General features: G+C 40.0%; 1 protein-coding gene across 2 annotated transcripts; it reads right to left on the bottom strand.

The window, feature by feature from the left end:
* Nucleotides 1-661: 661 nt before the first annotated feature.
* UBE2D1 (ubiquitin conjugating enzyme E2 D1) lies at nucleotides 662-16,622 on the bottom strand. 2 transcript variants are annotated; one of them, XM_066324254.1, is made up of 7 exons: nucleotides 16,512-16,622; nucleotides 8,705-8,768; nucleotides 8,588-8,619; nucleotides 5,874-5,951; nucleotides 5,525-5,630; nucleotides 3,192-3,285; nucleotides 662-1,543 (listed from the first exon to the last, which is right to left on the bottom strand). In XM_066324254.1, exons 1-7 carry the CDS (start codon nucleotides 16,533-16,535, stop codon nucleotides 1,498-1,500), a joined length of 444 nt encoding a protein of 147 aa, XP_066180351.1. In that variant the 5' UTR covers nucleotides 16,536-16,622; the 3' UTR covers nucleotides 662-1,497. The 2 variants fall into 2 exon arrangements, with proteins under 2 accessions (XP_066180351.1, XP_066180352.1); XM_066324255.1 differs by lacking the exon at nucleotides 16,512-16,622 and adding an exon at nucleotides 14,974-14,981.
* Nucleotides 16,623-16,762: the final 140 nt, after the last annotated feature.

Here is a 16,762-nt window from a genome sequence, read left to right on the forward strand (position 1 = left end):
CAAACACAAAACCCCAAATCAAATGTAACTGTCATCTTAATGTATTCTCTGATGACAAATTTCCCAACTGAAAGTAATTTTTATTTCATGTGCAGGATACAGAGAAAAGCATTTTGCCATCTTTATTCTCAAATAAACCAAGAATGAATGGTAGGAAATCAAAAGTCCTGCTTTTGATCTATGTCTGATGAACAGATTTCCACTCTCCAGCACTACTGGTTTTCTACCTGCACAGTCTGAAGCAACTGAAGTGCAAGTTAATGGCCAAGTTACTTTCAAGTGTGAGGAGAAAACACACACTCTCAAGTGTGAGTTTACTGCAACGCTCTGATATTGAATACCCCCCTGAACAGACTCCTGTGGTTATCTCCATAGATGAATATTGGTGTAGCAGGGCATGAACCTATTTGAGATCCTATATCCAACAGGATTTAGGCATGAACCTATTTGAAATCCTATATCCAACAACGGGCAGAGCATGCTAAATCCACTAGGCTAGAGCTGGCATCAAAACTAACTGCAAACCAGCTGTAAGCAGTACATGAGGCATGGCTTCATTGGACACTCTGTCTGCAAGGCATACACACTGCTGGTAATCCTCTTAGAAAGTCAGGAGGAGTGCCTTCAGGATGTGCATCAGAGAAGATACAAAAGAGCCAAGGAAAGTAGAAAATGTATTTTATTTATATGGAAAAGGCTACATCTGGATTTGCAAAAGGTCTGTGATAATATTATGTTGCCCACACGTCAAAAAATCAGTTGTGAACAGCAACAGAACGGTTACATCTTTCTACATGCCAGTGCAATTAGTTCACATTGCAATAAAATTAAGTCAAGTATGCAACAGAATCAAAACCAAGTGTTTCTCCATAATCAGCATACAAAGATTTACAGTGCAAAGATCATTTTAGGTTTTAACAGGTCTGCAGTCAGTCTTCAGAATATTCTAACGGGTGAGATACTCCAATCATTTTCACTATTAGAGTTGTGTCTTGTCAATACTGTGCACAAGCAAGTCTAAAACGAAATGACTTACATTGTAAATAAAATAGTCTATACAGTAAAAAAATACAAATTATATAAGAGAACTAACAAAAAGAAACTCAAACACACTTATGAAACAGACAATATACTTCAATGACACACATACAGTATTCATCACATGAAAACAGCTACTTTTTTTTCCAGCAAAAATAATTTCGTTGATTTACAACTGAATTATAGATCTTGCAGTCTGAAGATGCAGGTGTCCAACTCTTAAAAACTATAATAAATGTCTTCTGCAAAGCATACAAAGAGGATAAATATTCTTATCAAAGTCATAAGGTTATTCTCAGAAGTTTGTTCTCTTGCTCCAGAAACACACTTACATGGGTGGAAAAAAAAATTCAAGGAGTGTCACGTTGAAACCATAAACTGTGCTCCATTTCCTTCTAATTTTGAAAAAAACCCTAGAATTTACAGTACTCTGTGGTAATTGAAAATGTCTTCAAAAGTTTACATTGCATATTTCTGAGTCCATTCTCTTGCATGTCTGTTGTATCTGTACGTGCAGAAAGAAGCATGACAGTGAAGAGCTGTTAGTGATACATTGACAATGGCCACATATTTACTTTATACAGGTGTTACTGAGCTTTTCACCTCCGAGCAGAGGCAAAGAACATTAAAACAGTCTAAAACACAAGAAGTGTATACCCGCTACACATTCAGTTTCTAAGGTAACCTGTCATAGGTGCTCAGATTCAAACCCAACTTCACAGGTTTGCATTAAATGGTGCAGTGTTGTGCATCCTTCATTTGTGTTTCATAACTGGTGCCCTTATTTGCACCTCAACAGGAATTTGTTGTCAATTACTCCTAAAGGCATGTGCTATTAAGACCCTAACAAAGTTTATACATTTCAGTACCATAAAATTCAGTATAATTCAGTGTATTCTCCATTCTGCACTTCCAGTTGCATTTCAGAACTCGAAAAGAACGTTTTCTGAAAAGCATTTTTATTAGGTTTTAAGTCTTGGGTCTTTTCCTTCTGGTATGGAGCTGATTATCATATAATTCCATTATCCCAAGGGTAAATGTCCTTAGGGAGTTAACAGCTTGCCCTCTGGTCCTTACATTTGCTACATTCTACTCTTCAGACTGGATTCACTTTCTTGAGTCCAGAGAAAAACGCTGCCAAGTTTTGAACTCTTAAGGTCAGTATAGCTCATGTACTAGCTGGTTTTCTTCTCAAGAGTAAGCTACCATACAAGTCTTTGGATCCTAATTTATAATAAAATACTCAGACAAATGCTCAGGGGTAACCAGCCACAGCTTTCATCTCCTCAATCCAAGATAAAACAAACAAAAAAAAAAGATTTAATAGGTGATCATTGTAGGAAGATAAAGCTATAGTGAAGACTAAATATTTTCTCACTTTCCCTGGCAATGATTAGATTTTGAGATTTGGAGATAGAAAACCATCCCTCATTCACTTCCTTTACAAACAGGAGCACAACAGCTGAAATCACCAATAAGTAGGTGGGTGGAAAAAAGTTGAGCCACAAATGTGGAGAAGCTGATGCACAGCATCCTCAGAACACCATCAATTTTGTAAAATGAGCTGTATACAGCATTCGAGCACTTCAGACATGATTTGGCTATAGCAGACATTGAACTGTGAGAAAAAGGCCATTTCAGTAATTCTCAGTCTGGACCATAGACATCCCTGTAACCTCTACATCACTCCTTTGCTGCCTATGGCTCAAGGCAAAAGCAATACTCAAAATCTGTGACATGTGATGAGCCTCAGGCCTCTACATACACTGTAAGAAGTCCTCAATGGCTCAACACTAAAAAAAGACAACAACTCAGTCAGCTTAACAGAAGGTAAAAAATTCTTCTGTACAGGTTTTACAACCAGAGGACTGCAGAAGGGACAAATAACTCATGACTGGGAAAGTGATTTTTCATGCAATAAATCTTAAGACGTTACAGAAAAGCACGAAGGTTTGATGCAACTAAGCAAAAAAATTTAGTTACCAACAGTTGTGTATGCCTACAGTTTTCTACTTGCCATCACTATTCTCAATATTTAAAGAGCTAATCCTGTAGAAACCTAGGAAAAGAGTATTGCTAAAGTTGATATCAAAGGTGCATAGCAGACAGCCATCTGCAAGAACCACACACACAATTATGTACATTATACTCACTTTTCCTTGTCTGACTTGTAGATCTGTGCAATATCTGGTACTAAAGGATCATCTGGATTAGGATCACAAAGTAAGGAGCATATGGACAATAAAACTAAATAAAAAGAGACACTAGATTAAACAGGTTAGTTTGCTTGATTTCTGTAACCCTTTAATATATTCCAGTACACTGAGGGAGGGTGGTAGGAGAGTATTGGAAAAAGAATATTAGTATTAAGCTGCCATTTAACAATTGTGCCCAGAAATGTTTATCCAGCATCATTTTTCTAGGGCCTAAGTAAACACCTGATACAAGCCCAGGCAATCTGCAACCACAAATCTGTACCTTTTGTAATGATCTCTCTCCCACATCCCAGCCTAGGAACATCAGCCAAACTAAAGACTGCACACTTACATACAGGTATTTGCTCAAACTGAGCTCTCCATCTGCAGTTAAGGTAAGTAATATTATTAATGTTACATTGCCATGCAGTGCATATCCTTTTCCACTTCTGTGCTGACAGTTATTCTGTCAAGCAAAAGAACATTTTACCTAACTGTGACTTCCATTTTGGGAAATACTTGATCTGCATTAAATACAGGTATTTACATTATAATTGCATATTATATTCCTGGCATTGAACCAAGGAGGTTTAATTTTTTTTCCCTAACATTTCCAGGCTATACTTTTCAGGCAATTTTTATTTTTACAGCCAGAACTAATATGCATACAAGAGTACACAGTTAAATAAGTATGTTGTAAAAGGAAACTTCATGCTACCATAGGATATACTGTAGAATACCTTTTCCCCCCTGCTTTATCCTGTTACCCAAGAGCCCACACCTGTTTTAAGGAGTAGAAAGTTCAGCCACTTCAATACTGACTTATTTTAAGTGCCAATAATATTAGAAAATCAGGTTAGAATACTTGGTCACACACAAGGTCAGAGGTGCTAAAATATGCTGTAAACTTTTGATTCAGTTAAACAAAGACTAGAAGAGAGAAACTTCCCTGAGTCACTGAGCTAACTGCCAGTTTATGAAATACATAATATGCAAGCAGGTTAAAAGCACATAATATCTGAACATGATCTGAACTGCTCCACTTTATAACCAAAGAAGTGTCCAACAAGTAAAGAGATAGAAAAATGCTGAAGATCTAAAAATTTTATGAGTTTTCAGTTGTAGGTGCCAAGTGTTAAACCTAAGTGCCAACTTTCATTTGCTTAGTAACTAGAAACAAGACCATTTTTAGCTAGCTATAAACCAACTAATTTATGTGAAAAAAGTATTCCAATTACACACAAGTGTAATGGATGTCTTTAGCAATGACTTCAAGAAACAGTGTAAGACTTTAAATGGCTGGTGAGATGACTGCACAGGCCTGTAAGCAAGAGAAGTTGTTTTTCCAAGGAGGTAACAGCAATTTGACTTGCAGAGAGCAACTCCCACTGGACAGAGACCCACAACTTTTTCTTTGCTTGTACACCCAATGCAATGACACTTTGGCACATAGCCCAGAGAGCTCCTCAGGACATGAGATGTGATATGGCTTGACCTTTTGAGTCACATGAGAAATTTCTGTAATATGACTAAAGTGTGCCTTAGCATTTTGGAGGTGGCTGAGGAGAAGCAACAGCACCCACATTTTAAGCACCTTTTGAAGTGACACAAATTGCCTCCAGCAGAAGAACTGCTTAACTGTTAACTCAGTCTTCCAAATATCTAGTGTTCAAGATTTTAGAAGGCTTAACTACAGGATGACACTATTTTAATAAATCTTTTAATTGATGATTGTGAAAGGAACTACATTTTAAAATATTATTCTTACAAAGGAATGCAAACCAGAACAAATGATCTAATTTGAAAAAAAAATTGTAATTAAGACCTTAGTCCACAGATGGGATGCTCAGGCAACCTGAAGAGTCATCAACAAACAATCATTGGAGCTCCCACAACCTCAGGATCAGGAGTTCACATTTACTTCCAAGCTGTGATTTTGAAGGCCTGCTCATCAGGAAGCCATGCTCCATTCAGCATGCACAGTCACCTACCACATTTCAGACTAACTGTACATTTATTATCTTACCTAACTTGGTTTTCTTTGCTGGTTTGTTGGGGTTTTTTTGGGTTTTTTTGGTTTTTTTTATTTTTTTAATGTGACACTCCTAAAAAACTGCACAAGATCTTGGATCATACCAAGAATTCCAATGGAATTTGCCTCTTCTGAAATATGCAGGATAAATGAGTTCCCACTGCTACCTTTAGGACAGTGCCATAAGACAAAAAAATGCCATAATACACAAAAAAGTGTATGCAGCTTCATAAATGCATTATCAAATCAGTGTGTTTACCTTTAGAAACAGTCAGAGCTGGTGACCACTGTGATCTCAAGATATCAAGACAAATACTCCCATTACTGTTTATATTTGGGTGATATATTTTTGTTGTAAAAGCAATCTGTAATAAAAAAATAAATAAAAAGCAAATAACATCAGATTAGGGTTATTACATTTGGAATCCTTAACATCATCCCTTCCTTTCCAGTTGTATCAGATCTGCCAACATAATTTTTTTACAGTCTTACCTGCATCCATGGTGAACATGTATATCATTGCTCACCTTTCCAGTTTCATTTCCAAAATTAACTCTGAGAATAAACTCTGACCAAAAAACTTTCTTTCCTTAAAAGAAAGGACTTACCTTTGGTGGTTTGAAAGGATAGTCTGTTGGAAAGTGTACTGTGAGAAAAAATACTCCCCCTTGATATGCACTATCAGGCTGGAAAAAAAAAAAAGCAAAACAAATAAAACACATGAATATATTTCAGCTGTTTTGGAGCTTCCCTTCTCCTAGAGAAAATCCATTTTTTCCCCAGTACACAGCCCACTATGAGCCACAAACTGGGAGGGCACAGAGGGAATTAACCCTCCCACTGCAGAGTTACAGTAGAGCCAACTGTGGCTACTACTGCAGCAGCACAACACAGACACTGAGCACTGCCCTTCTGGGGAGAAAAGGAGAGGGAGATCAGCTTCACTGCACTGAAGGGAACACAAAAACCAGAGCAGGTCCTCCCAATCCTGTCTCCATGCAAGACCACAGCTGCTCTGACTTTCCTCCATTCTTAAGCTACAAACACATTGACCCTAAGAAGTGGTTTCTCTTGTTGATACTTTCTCTTGTGATTTTCCAATATAATTTAGTTCACTGTGATGATATCAGCAAGTTTTAGAACATACATCATCTTTGTGACCTGTACAAATTTGTGAACATGCATTTTGTTAGACAACATGAGCACAGGTTTATGTCCAGGTTGCACACAGTTAATAGACAGAAAGTATTTTGTTGTAGGTATGTGTTGAAGAACTTTCATTTTTTATTAACTAAAAAGGTGAGCTGGAAAGTCTTGATGCAAAGTGATTAGAGAGCAGTTCAGCCATTTCTGGTTAAGAGAAAGAAGAAAACTGTTCTCATTACATGATAAGTTTAAAACAACCATGTAGGAATTCAATCATAGCAAAGCTGAAGATGAAGTTTTTGGCTTTTCTTATGAAAGGAAAGGCAGACTGTTTCTAAGTAAAACCTTTACCTTGGAAATGAACAGTCTTAGAGGTGACTATATGACTGTAAGAGGCAATGTCACAAATGGTCTGCTGTGCTGCCTTACATGCTCCAAGTGCAGAGAGGGCTGCAGGGTAAGGCAGGTTATAGATTGTCATGCTCAGTCAGCACTAGGTGACCTCAAAGGATTGCCACTGCATGTCCAATTATACTTGAAAGAATCTCTTGCTTGAATACTAAATGGATTTTCCAAAGTTAAAGTAAGCTGAAGATGAGACAAGTTCAGTGTCAGAAACAAGGCAAAGTAAAGTCACTCTATGTCTTATGAGCAAGGTATATAAAACAAATTGATAATACCCACAGACAGAAGAGGTTACCCTACTTCCACAAACAGGAAGTGAATTCTGAAGGCAGGCTTTAGTCCTGTGCTTCCCTCAGGCCACCAGGAAACATACAGAATGTGCACCCCTAATTGCTTTTGTTATCAAGATAAAGCAATAATATCTGAAGTGTTCTGTTCCTGCATCTCTGCAGATACAGCTGAGAAAGGTTGGCAAGAGGTGCTCATTCTTCTCCTTAGCTAGAGACACCTGAGGATCTTAAAGCAAAGAAAAGGATATTTTCCACTACAGAATATGAAACCTGAACTGGAAGCTGGAGAAGAAAATGGAATTTAAGCAGAAATTGATGTGGTAGTATTTCCTTTAGTCATGCTATCAGAGTCACCCAGGACAGAGACATTATTGGTGACAACCAGCACAAAGTTAAGCTTTTGTTAACTCTTCCTTGCTGCTTTGCCATTCCCCCTTTGGCAGTGCAAGAGTCAGAAGCCTTGGTGTGTGGAAGGACACACCAACATGCTGCTTGTCCAAGCCAAAGGGCAAAAGCATTAGTGTACTACAGAAAACAGCTGCTGCTGGGCCATGGACAAGGTGGACCACACACTCCAGCACACCACCAGCAAATCAGTGACTGATCTTTCACTGCTCCACAACAGCTGTGCTGAAATGGAGAATTACTCTCAAAGCAGACACACTTCCACTTTTCTCCACTATTTAATGCTGCATCTTAACGGATTAAGTATTATCTCAAAATTTCACTTTGCACAGGGACTCCACTCACTCTTCAAACTAGAGGCTTTCTTCCAAATTATTAAATCCAAAAGGAAAAAACTAGAAACACAAACTTCTTACCACGATATTAATAAGCACATCTTCCCTCAGATCATGTTGTTCTTTATTATTTTTCGTGCTAAAATTCTTCTTGGTTTTTCTTCAAAACCTTCTGGTTTTAAGCTTTTTTGTCATTTCTTGTCATTACCTTCACAAGAGTCAATTTTCTCAACTCAAGGAAAGCACCTTTCTCACACAAAAACCAACAAAAGCACTCCACTGCTGGCCTGCAGCTTGCAAAAGCCACATGCTTTTGCCAGAGCCACATCACAGCTATCAAATAACATAAGATCCATCTAAAAGCCCTCTGCAGCTCCACTCTTGTTTAGGTACCAACTTTAATATAACATTTCACCCACTCTTTCTCCTTTGAGATGGATGAATCTTCCAGAATGGATCTGACCACCCATGAAAATCGAGCTCTTTGCTTTGTAGCCCACGTCAACAACTCAAACACCACACACAGCTGACTAATTACACACCTCTAACACTTCATGAAGAGGAGGGATTTTTGAGGAGTTACAGAAAGCAACTGGTACCAGCCTACTGACCCTGAAGTTTTAAGCTACACACAGCACAGCTGAATGTGGCTGCTGTGTTTACAGAAACCCAAAAGAATCCTTCTGTAACAAAAAGAGAAGCAAGGTCTTACATTTCAAGAGGCACGATTCCTATACTTACAGGTCCCATAATAGTTGCTTGCCAATGAAACACTGAAAGGCAAAAAGATACAACAATTAGAGATTTCCTGAGCCTTTTCAGAACTGAAATGTACTAAATATACTAGGAAGAGCTTACAGTCATCTCCAACAGGTCCAGCAGAACAGTGGGCTGGTGGATCTCGCTGCAGATCACTTAGTTCCTGCAAGAAACACAGAAATATTTGAAAGGCATGAAAATCCACACCACTTGGCAGCATCCCTCCAAAGGTGGGAACATAAACCAATTTTATTAAACCCATGGGCATTTTTTGTGCTATTTTGATAAAACAATCAACACTTGAACTGTCCACTGAAACTGAAAAAGGTTTTTTGCCAGATGGCCTGCAGCTAACACTGTGCTAGAAATTAATATCTGAAAGAATTTAAGGGTTGCAACCAATATACTCCTTCAATACACTTCAAGGAGACAAAACAAATAGAAAGGGTTTCTGGATTAGTCTGCAAACTCACAGTTTAATTTAGTTAGGTGCTAATCTGATTGTTCCCTTAGCTTTTGATTTTACAAATGTTTCTGTATTGTCTTAGTCTATGGACATCAGCTGAGCTAAACTGGCTCACAAAATGTTTGGAGCCTCCCTGGAGATGATGTATGAATTTATGAATATAAAGGGTCCTAACTAAACTGGAAACTAAAGGAAAAATATTAGCTCTACACCTTACTTATTTTATCTTGCTTCAATTCCATGCATGCCTTTTTTTTTTTTTAATGACTACTAAAAAAGTCCCAAGATGAAACCTCAGCACTCAGGAGCTTTTGGTGCTCAGCTGATTTATTTCTCTTGCACGAGTCCACAGAGTTCCAAATAATTTAAAATTATTATATGATTTCACAAAACCAGCTCAGTTTTTCATCTGATTTATCATCATATTTCAAACAGAAAACGAAACAGGCAGTAATGCTAGTTCATTTTCCTCATTTAATTCAATGTACTCCTTTAGATGTCTGAACTTTTACTGTACTAAGGACAAGCAACTTTTTCCAATTCTAAGCTAATGTAAACTGCGCTGTAGGAACTTTAATGACAACATGCAAGGACTTCCTTTGAAATCAGTTAAAAGATGTGTGTTAAATCACTGCTTGTAACTAACTCAATTCCTTACTCAAAACATGCACATTTAAGTCAACAATAGACACAAGTAGGCCTGTGAGTTTACCTTAAGGAGTAACACTGGAAACATTTCTACTCCAAATACATTAGTCAAGGCAACTACTTACAAAATCAAGGTTTAAACTGGAGCCAAGTTTAACTCAAGTGTAGAATTGGTGTATTGAGTGTGATCAGGCCTTACATATAATTTGAAGGGTTAAAAATCTGCACTCCTCAACAGCTGTGATATACTTTTCCATTTATGACATCCAGTAAATATTTTGACTCAATTTACCATGGACCTGACACCTAAATTCAGCCAGATTTACAGGTCCACTCTTGGCCTCGAAATCAAAGAAAAGCACTGCACCACATCTCACTACTGCTCTGGAATCACTTCTCACAATCCTTGTGATTTAAAACAAGACACTTTTTCATACATGAAACAGCTCAGGTTGTCAACTGGCATTACTTGCCAGCCCTTTAACATTATTCTGTTGATGCCACTGTATGCTGATCCAGAACCAACACTCTGCGCTAGACCTTAACTAATAAAAGCACTTTACAAGTGCAGTTCCCATTTTAATGGGAGGATTCAAATTTCATTAAGGAGTGATTCAGAGAACCAGCTATTTATGTACAAGCCACTGCCAGTACACACAGGGAGTCAACAAATCTCAAGTTTCCAGCAGTCACCAGAGACAAACATGACCAGCAGCAGAGTTCTTACAGGCACTGTCTTCTCTAATTTGCAACTCAAGATCTAAACTAGGATTAAGTCTTATACGTGCCCTAAAACAACCCAACCCAAACAGTTACACTACAGCGCCAAAACAGAGATTTTTGTAACAGACATTATTGACTACTAAATGCAAGGCAAGAAATGGAAAAATTAGGTTGCTTAAACTTTTCAGAAAGTCTCTAAAGTGTGTACAAACATTCCATGTGCATAGGGGAACTACCAGGCAACCACTTAGAGTCACAAGTGCTTTTGTTGCTAGATGTATTCATCAAGATCTTTACATACCCCAATACCACACAAATTTGTTCTCTTTCATATGCACACGTGTACTTAAGAATTAACAGAACTGGGGAATGCTCCTTCGGTATACACTTCAATTTCCTCAGGCTAAAAAGGCACTGACATCTATTCATGATTTAAAAAAGCCAGTAAATACTTTTAATGATACATTGATGAGACACAGAATTACAAACTCCTGTTACTAATATTTCCTAACAACAATGAAGAAAAGGTTCCCTTCAGTCAACTTGACCAAATGAGAGCCATGTTACAAATAAACTTTGAGAGCTTCTGCAGCTATGAAACACATAGCCAGATCAAACTTCAAAATTAGTAGAGCAAATTCAAGCTGTATTTCACATCCATACGTGAAACTGATACGTTTGAAAAATACAAGTGGTAACATGATCCAACAGCATGAACAGTTTGAATATTTACATACAGAAATCCAGACAAAGCGGTGATAAAAATGAAGACCTAGTCAGATTTATATTGTTGATTATGCTGTTTAAGTTTTAGGTTCAAAGCAAAATTATTTGGAGAGCTGTAAGATTCAGGCTTTCCTACACCTTTTGAAAGGGGGCAAAGAGATACTCAGCTGTCCCTGACCTGACTGACCAGAATTGAACACCGCAGAATGGAAGTGAGGATCCTCTAAATACACGCAGAAAAACTTCTTCAAGACTTTACATATTCACCAAAGGATGAGATGTTGAATACAAGAATCCTTCACACAAAGTCCAGATGCTCTTTAGAAGAAGGACAGAACTTTGTTAAGGGACAAGGCTGAAGAGTCACAAACCTTAACGTGCTGCAACCTCATCAAGAAGTGCACGATAACTGCAGGTGAGACTCCCCTGGTATTTTAAGTTGATTGGTTACAGCAGCTTTGTCCAAGCTTTATGGATTATTACCGTGTAGCTGCATGATGCAGGTCTGCTCACTCCAAGAATACTGCTGGTCACTGGTATAGAAAATGCTGGTGCTGACAAACAGGGTCTGTAGCTCAAAGCAGGGCAGAACCATGTTCAAAAGAGAAAGTCACCACTATAAATTACAGTGTACACTAGTGCAACACCTTTTATGAGAATACACAAACTCAAAATTCTGTCTGAAAGAGATGCATCAGAAGTATGAGGTATTTCAAACACTGGAGAACATGACAGCATTAAAAGCATCTCTCAAGAGCCCCAACACGTGCCACACTATCCCAGTACAGCCAGGATAAACGTGGACAGAGAAAAATACCTAAGCTGGGGACAGTGGAAGGCATAAATCCTCTAATCCTCTCACACAAAACATTTCAGGGTAAAATAGAATACTAATGGTTGACATACTACTGGAGATGGGCAAAGCCTCCAAATAATCACCTTCCCTCACACCACACACACTCCTGAACAGCCTTGTAGACAGGATGATGCAAAAATTCAAGTCTGACAGCTGTAAAAAACAGGCTGTGGTAAGTTATAAACGCTGGAGACGTTTTGAAGGTGCAGACTAATACCCATGATAAAAGAATAATACAGGATGTATTTCATAGAAGTATCAAGTTGAAGACTGCAAGGCCAATTTAACACTTACATGCTTGATTAGCATCCAGGCTTCCCTCCCAAAAAACTATTGGAACAACATTGTAAAGGATGCTTTGGTGACAAGGAATAAAAGTTCTCAGCATAGAAGTCCTAAACATATCTTTTTTCAGTCTAAAAAAAAAAAAAATATAAAATCAAAAAATGACTGCAGATTATCTGAAGACTAAAATAAACTGCAGACAGCATCACTAAACGTGATTTTCACTCTCCAAACAACACAAAACCACAACCAGAATCTTTCTCCACACTATTATTTAAAATATAGATTTATATTTGTCAGCTGTGTTCTTAATTTCTTGCACAAAAAGTATTGTAGACCACAGATTCATTTCCTACCAATTCCATGTACACTGCTGCTTGGAACCATTTGTCAAAAAAACCCCACAGTGATCATACTTAAAAAATTCTCTGGTTCTTCACAAATCTGGTAAACATAAACCACATATTTATAGCATGATTTACTGCTATAATGATTAGTCAGTAATAAATATTCTATTTCCATACATTGTTTTAATGCAAAAAAAATTTTCTAAAATATGCAGTATCACAGCTGAGGTTTGGAAAGCAAATTCAAACGTGTTAGAGCCAAAAAACCTTCCTTGTCATGTGAATGACCATCTAAAGACTGCATTTTTAAAGTCAAAATCTAAACCACAAATATCAATCATTTTTATGTGAGTCAACTTACAATAAGAGAAGTTATTTTCAATGTAACTTTTCGAGTCAGCACGTCCTGTTAGCTTACACATACATGAAACATACTGAACCACAGAGACACACAGTTCATTGAAACAACTGAAAGTTTGAATGCTTCTATTCTTACTGAGTTGTAGGAGGAAAACAATCAAACACTAAGTATCAATAAGACAAAAAACCCCAGTTTTTCTTAAAGCAGTGTTCAAATCTGTCTTCCCCTTTCTGGTTTCAAAATGTCTTCTAAAATCTCTCTGAGTTCTACATTTTTTTAATGCCTGGAACAAAATATGTACAAGACAGCCTGAGCATTGACAAGCACACCAACCCCTCACTAACACTGGAGGAGCACCCAGGCACAGGAACAATGATGAAAACAATCTCAGCTGTGACACGGAACTATCAGGATGGCAAATTCTGCAAATTAGATATGTGAGCAAAGAACATGGAACAGGAACCCCAGAAAAATGGTTCTGCATAAGACAGATGGGCAGAACTGTGACCTACAGACTATTATGCAGAACTTGACAGCCTGAATTATTTTTCACCTTTCACAAAAGTCACGGTATCTCACTTTCCAGAGGTGGCAAGAATAAAGGCTCCTTTGCACAATACTCCTTCCCAACTAAAACCTACACTATTTGTTTTGCTTTGATCATTTGCAACATCTGGAATTTACAGTGCCCACAAAAACGTGTTGTTCTTTCACTGCCCCAAGGAACATCACACACAGTGCAACTGAACTTTTTTGACAGTGTAGAAATTCAGAGCCTCTCACACACAACGGCAAAGCAAAGCACTCACAAGGTAAATGAACACAGGATTATGATGAGTGAGAATCCCCCAAGCCAAAACTCTCTGATGAACTCTGAGATGAGTTTGTCACAGAGACACTGCTGAGAGCTGTGCCTGTAGAGCAGGGCTTCATGTCCTCATTCTTCTTCCACCTACAGCACTAACATCAACCTATCTCCATGTGCAGTGAGCAGCTTCTTCCCTGGTTACTCAGCTGCACATTCTTTCAGAAAGCTCCCAAGCACAATATGTCTTCCTGTAACTGGGGCACCTTCTTGGAAGTCCATGTGCAGTCCTCCTTTGGAGTCCCTCCAAGGTGATCAGCCAAAGGCAGGATGCAGTGACACAGATCCCAAAGGCAATATTATTTAGATATCAGAGTCCAAGCAGCATAACAAAAAATAGGCTTACTAACAGGTTGACATATTGTAACTTTGCTTCCTTCATAGGTGATGTCACACTGAACGCACAAATTAACAAGATTACTGTGCACAAACACTCAAGCTTGCCACCGAAATCCCTTAGCTTTGTTAAAGTACAATTCTGAACCACCCTAAACCCACCCAAGCTTAACTTCAGACAGTATGTCTAGACTGACGACCTCCCAAGCAATTCCACTGTGTTTGCTGACAGTTTGTTCTCCAAAGAATTCCTCTAGGAACTCTGTGAAACCACAGCATTTCCTCTACTCCAGATCTTATCCCTTCCTATCCTTGGGATACAACACAACTATCAACCTTCACAGCCAGTCTGAAACACCAGGAAAGCAGACAAGATAAATACACCAGCATTCAAATATGTTTCATCTACCATTAAACTTCCAGTTCCGTGACTTCAGGAAGAATTTAATTTATTACAGTGACATCAAAACAGTTTGTCTTTTCAAACTTCGCCACTTCATTTTAACTTCTCATTTGAAACAAGCCTATTTCCTTGCCATTCCCTTTCCTCTTCTACTTCTCAAGAGACAGGTTGCTAGCCAAATCCCTCTAGTAGAAATTTCTTCTTCCCCAGGAAAGGCAGAAGAGAGTGATGAGGGTAGTTATTGAAAAAAAAAAAAAAAACGAAAACCAGCAGAAGTCATTTCTGCAGCAAACTAGAAGCAAAGCAGTAACTAGTTCCAGATTTAACTTCAACTCTTCTTGGAGGGCCTTACCCAGTATCTCTTCATTTTTCAGGTAGAAGTTAATTGTATAACCAGGAAATCTCACAGCACCTCACAGTCAGCAGGATGGAAAGCATCACTTCATTTTTAAAGAGTAGAAACAGAATTTAGTAAGGCTAACAGAGTGAAAGACACTTTCATAAAAAGCGCAACCATAATCTCACATCTATCGAAGTTCTTAAAAATGCCACACTAAAGAAAATTGTGGCTTTTCAATATGTATGAACATCTCCAAAGCAGAAAGAAAAGTTATGCAGGGAGCATGATAAAATATGAAGAATAATCCTCTTCTAGCAGGAACTCATTTGGAAAGCCCCAAACCATCATTTCAACTCCAGACTTTTCCCTTTGTCTGTTTACCTTAGCAGAAAGAAGCTGAAGGCGAATTGGAAAGAGATGGCATTCAGAACAATCCTTTTCTTGAAACATGAGAGTAAGGAGACGTTCAAGAAGAGGTGAGAAATTAAAATGGCAACAAAAGGCAACCCATTTCTATAATATGTAGAAGCACGACAAAGTTATTGTTAAAGAAAACCACTCCAGTTATTTGTTAACATTTGATATAATGGTCAAATGCAACATTCACGACAAACATGTGATATGAAGGAACAAAATTTATGTCTTTACTACCTGTAAAGACATAGGCTTTGCAGCATGAGACAAGACTACCAGCTTCTAGTAGAAATCCATCGAAATAAGTTGGTACCTACTGTAGGGTACCCCGAATCTGCCTACTGTGGGGTTAATCGCTCACTATAGAATACTATTTCTGTGCCAGTGGCTTCCGACAGCACAAGGGAATCCTGCACAAGAAATAACAGCACCAGTGCCGCCTAAATATGGCACATCAACAAGCACCATGGATTCTGTTCCACGGCCAAAGCACTAATCTTAACTCCCCTCCCGCGCTGGCCGAGATGTCTGCGCTGTACAGCGATCGGCTCAGCCTTGCCAAACAAAAGGAAACCAGGAATTCACAACTTGAACCAGGCCATCTGCAAGTATCAGCCCAAAATACTACAGCAGGGATACGCTCAGAGGTCACACCAAGAACTGCGCTGACAGCACTCCTTAAGCCAGGCAGAGCACAGGCGCGGGGCGGCCGGGCACAAGGGCAGCGCCGGGGCCGCCGATGCCGTGCCTGCGCCCCGCCGAAGGCTGCCCATCATCTCCCCACCATCGCCCCGGCTCTCCCCATCATCGCCCCACCATCGCCCCACCATGGCCCCGGCTCTCCCCGCACGCCGCCCAGCCGGGCTGCGGGGCCTTCACCGAGCTACAGCCCCAAACCCGTGAGGCGGCGACAACAGCCCCCCCCGCTCCGCTTCACGCCCACTCCTCTTCCCCGGCTGCTGGCGAGGGAAGGACGACTCCCGGCAAAGAAAGTGCGCGGCAGCAGCCACCGCGACACCTCCAGCTGAGCCCGCTCCGGCCGCCGCCTCAACCCCCGGCAACAGGAGGCCGGCTCCGGCGGCTGCCCCAGGGCAGGGGGCCCTGTCCGCCCCCTCCCAGGGCTCGGCCCCACTCACTTTTTGTATCCGCTTCAGCGCCATGGGAACGCGCAGCGGAAGCGCGAAGCAGGCGGCGGGAGCGCGGGGCGGGAGCGCGGCCGGGGCGGGGCGGGCGGCGGGAGCGCGCGCCGCCGGGGCGGCAGGGGCGGGGACGCCAGCGCCGTGCCCTTTGTGTGTCCCCCCCGCGTCTGCGCAGGCGCGGCCGCGCGCGGGGCTCGCTGGGAAGCGCAGTCCGCGGGCGGGGAGTGCCAGCCGGCCCCGCCCGCCCC

Source organism: Sylvia atricapilla, chromosome 8 (genome assembly GCF_009819655.1).
Source record: "Sylvia atricapilla isolate bSylAtr1 chromosome 8, bSylAtr1.pri, whole genome shotgun sequence".
NCBI classification, from domain to species: Eukaryota; Metazoa; Chordata; class Aves; order Passeriformes; family Sylviidae; genus Sylvia; species Sylvia atricapilla.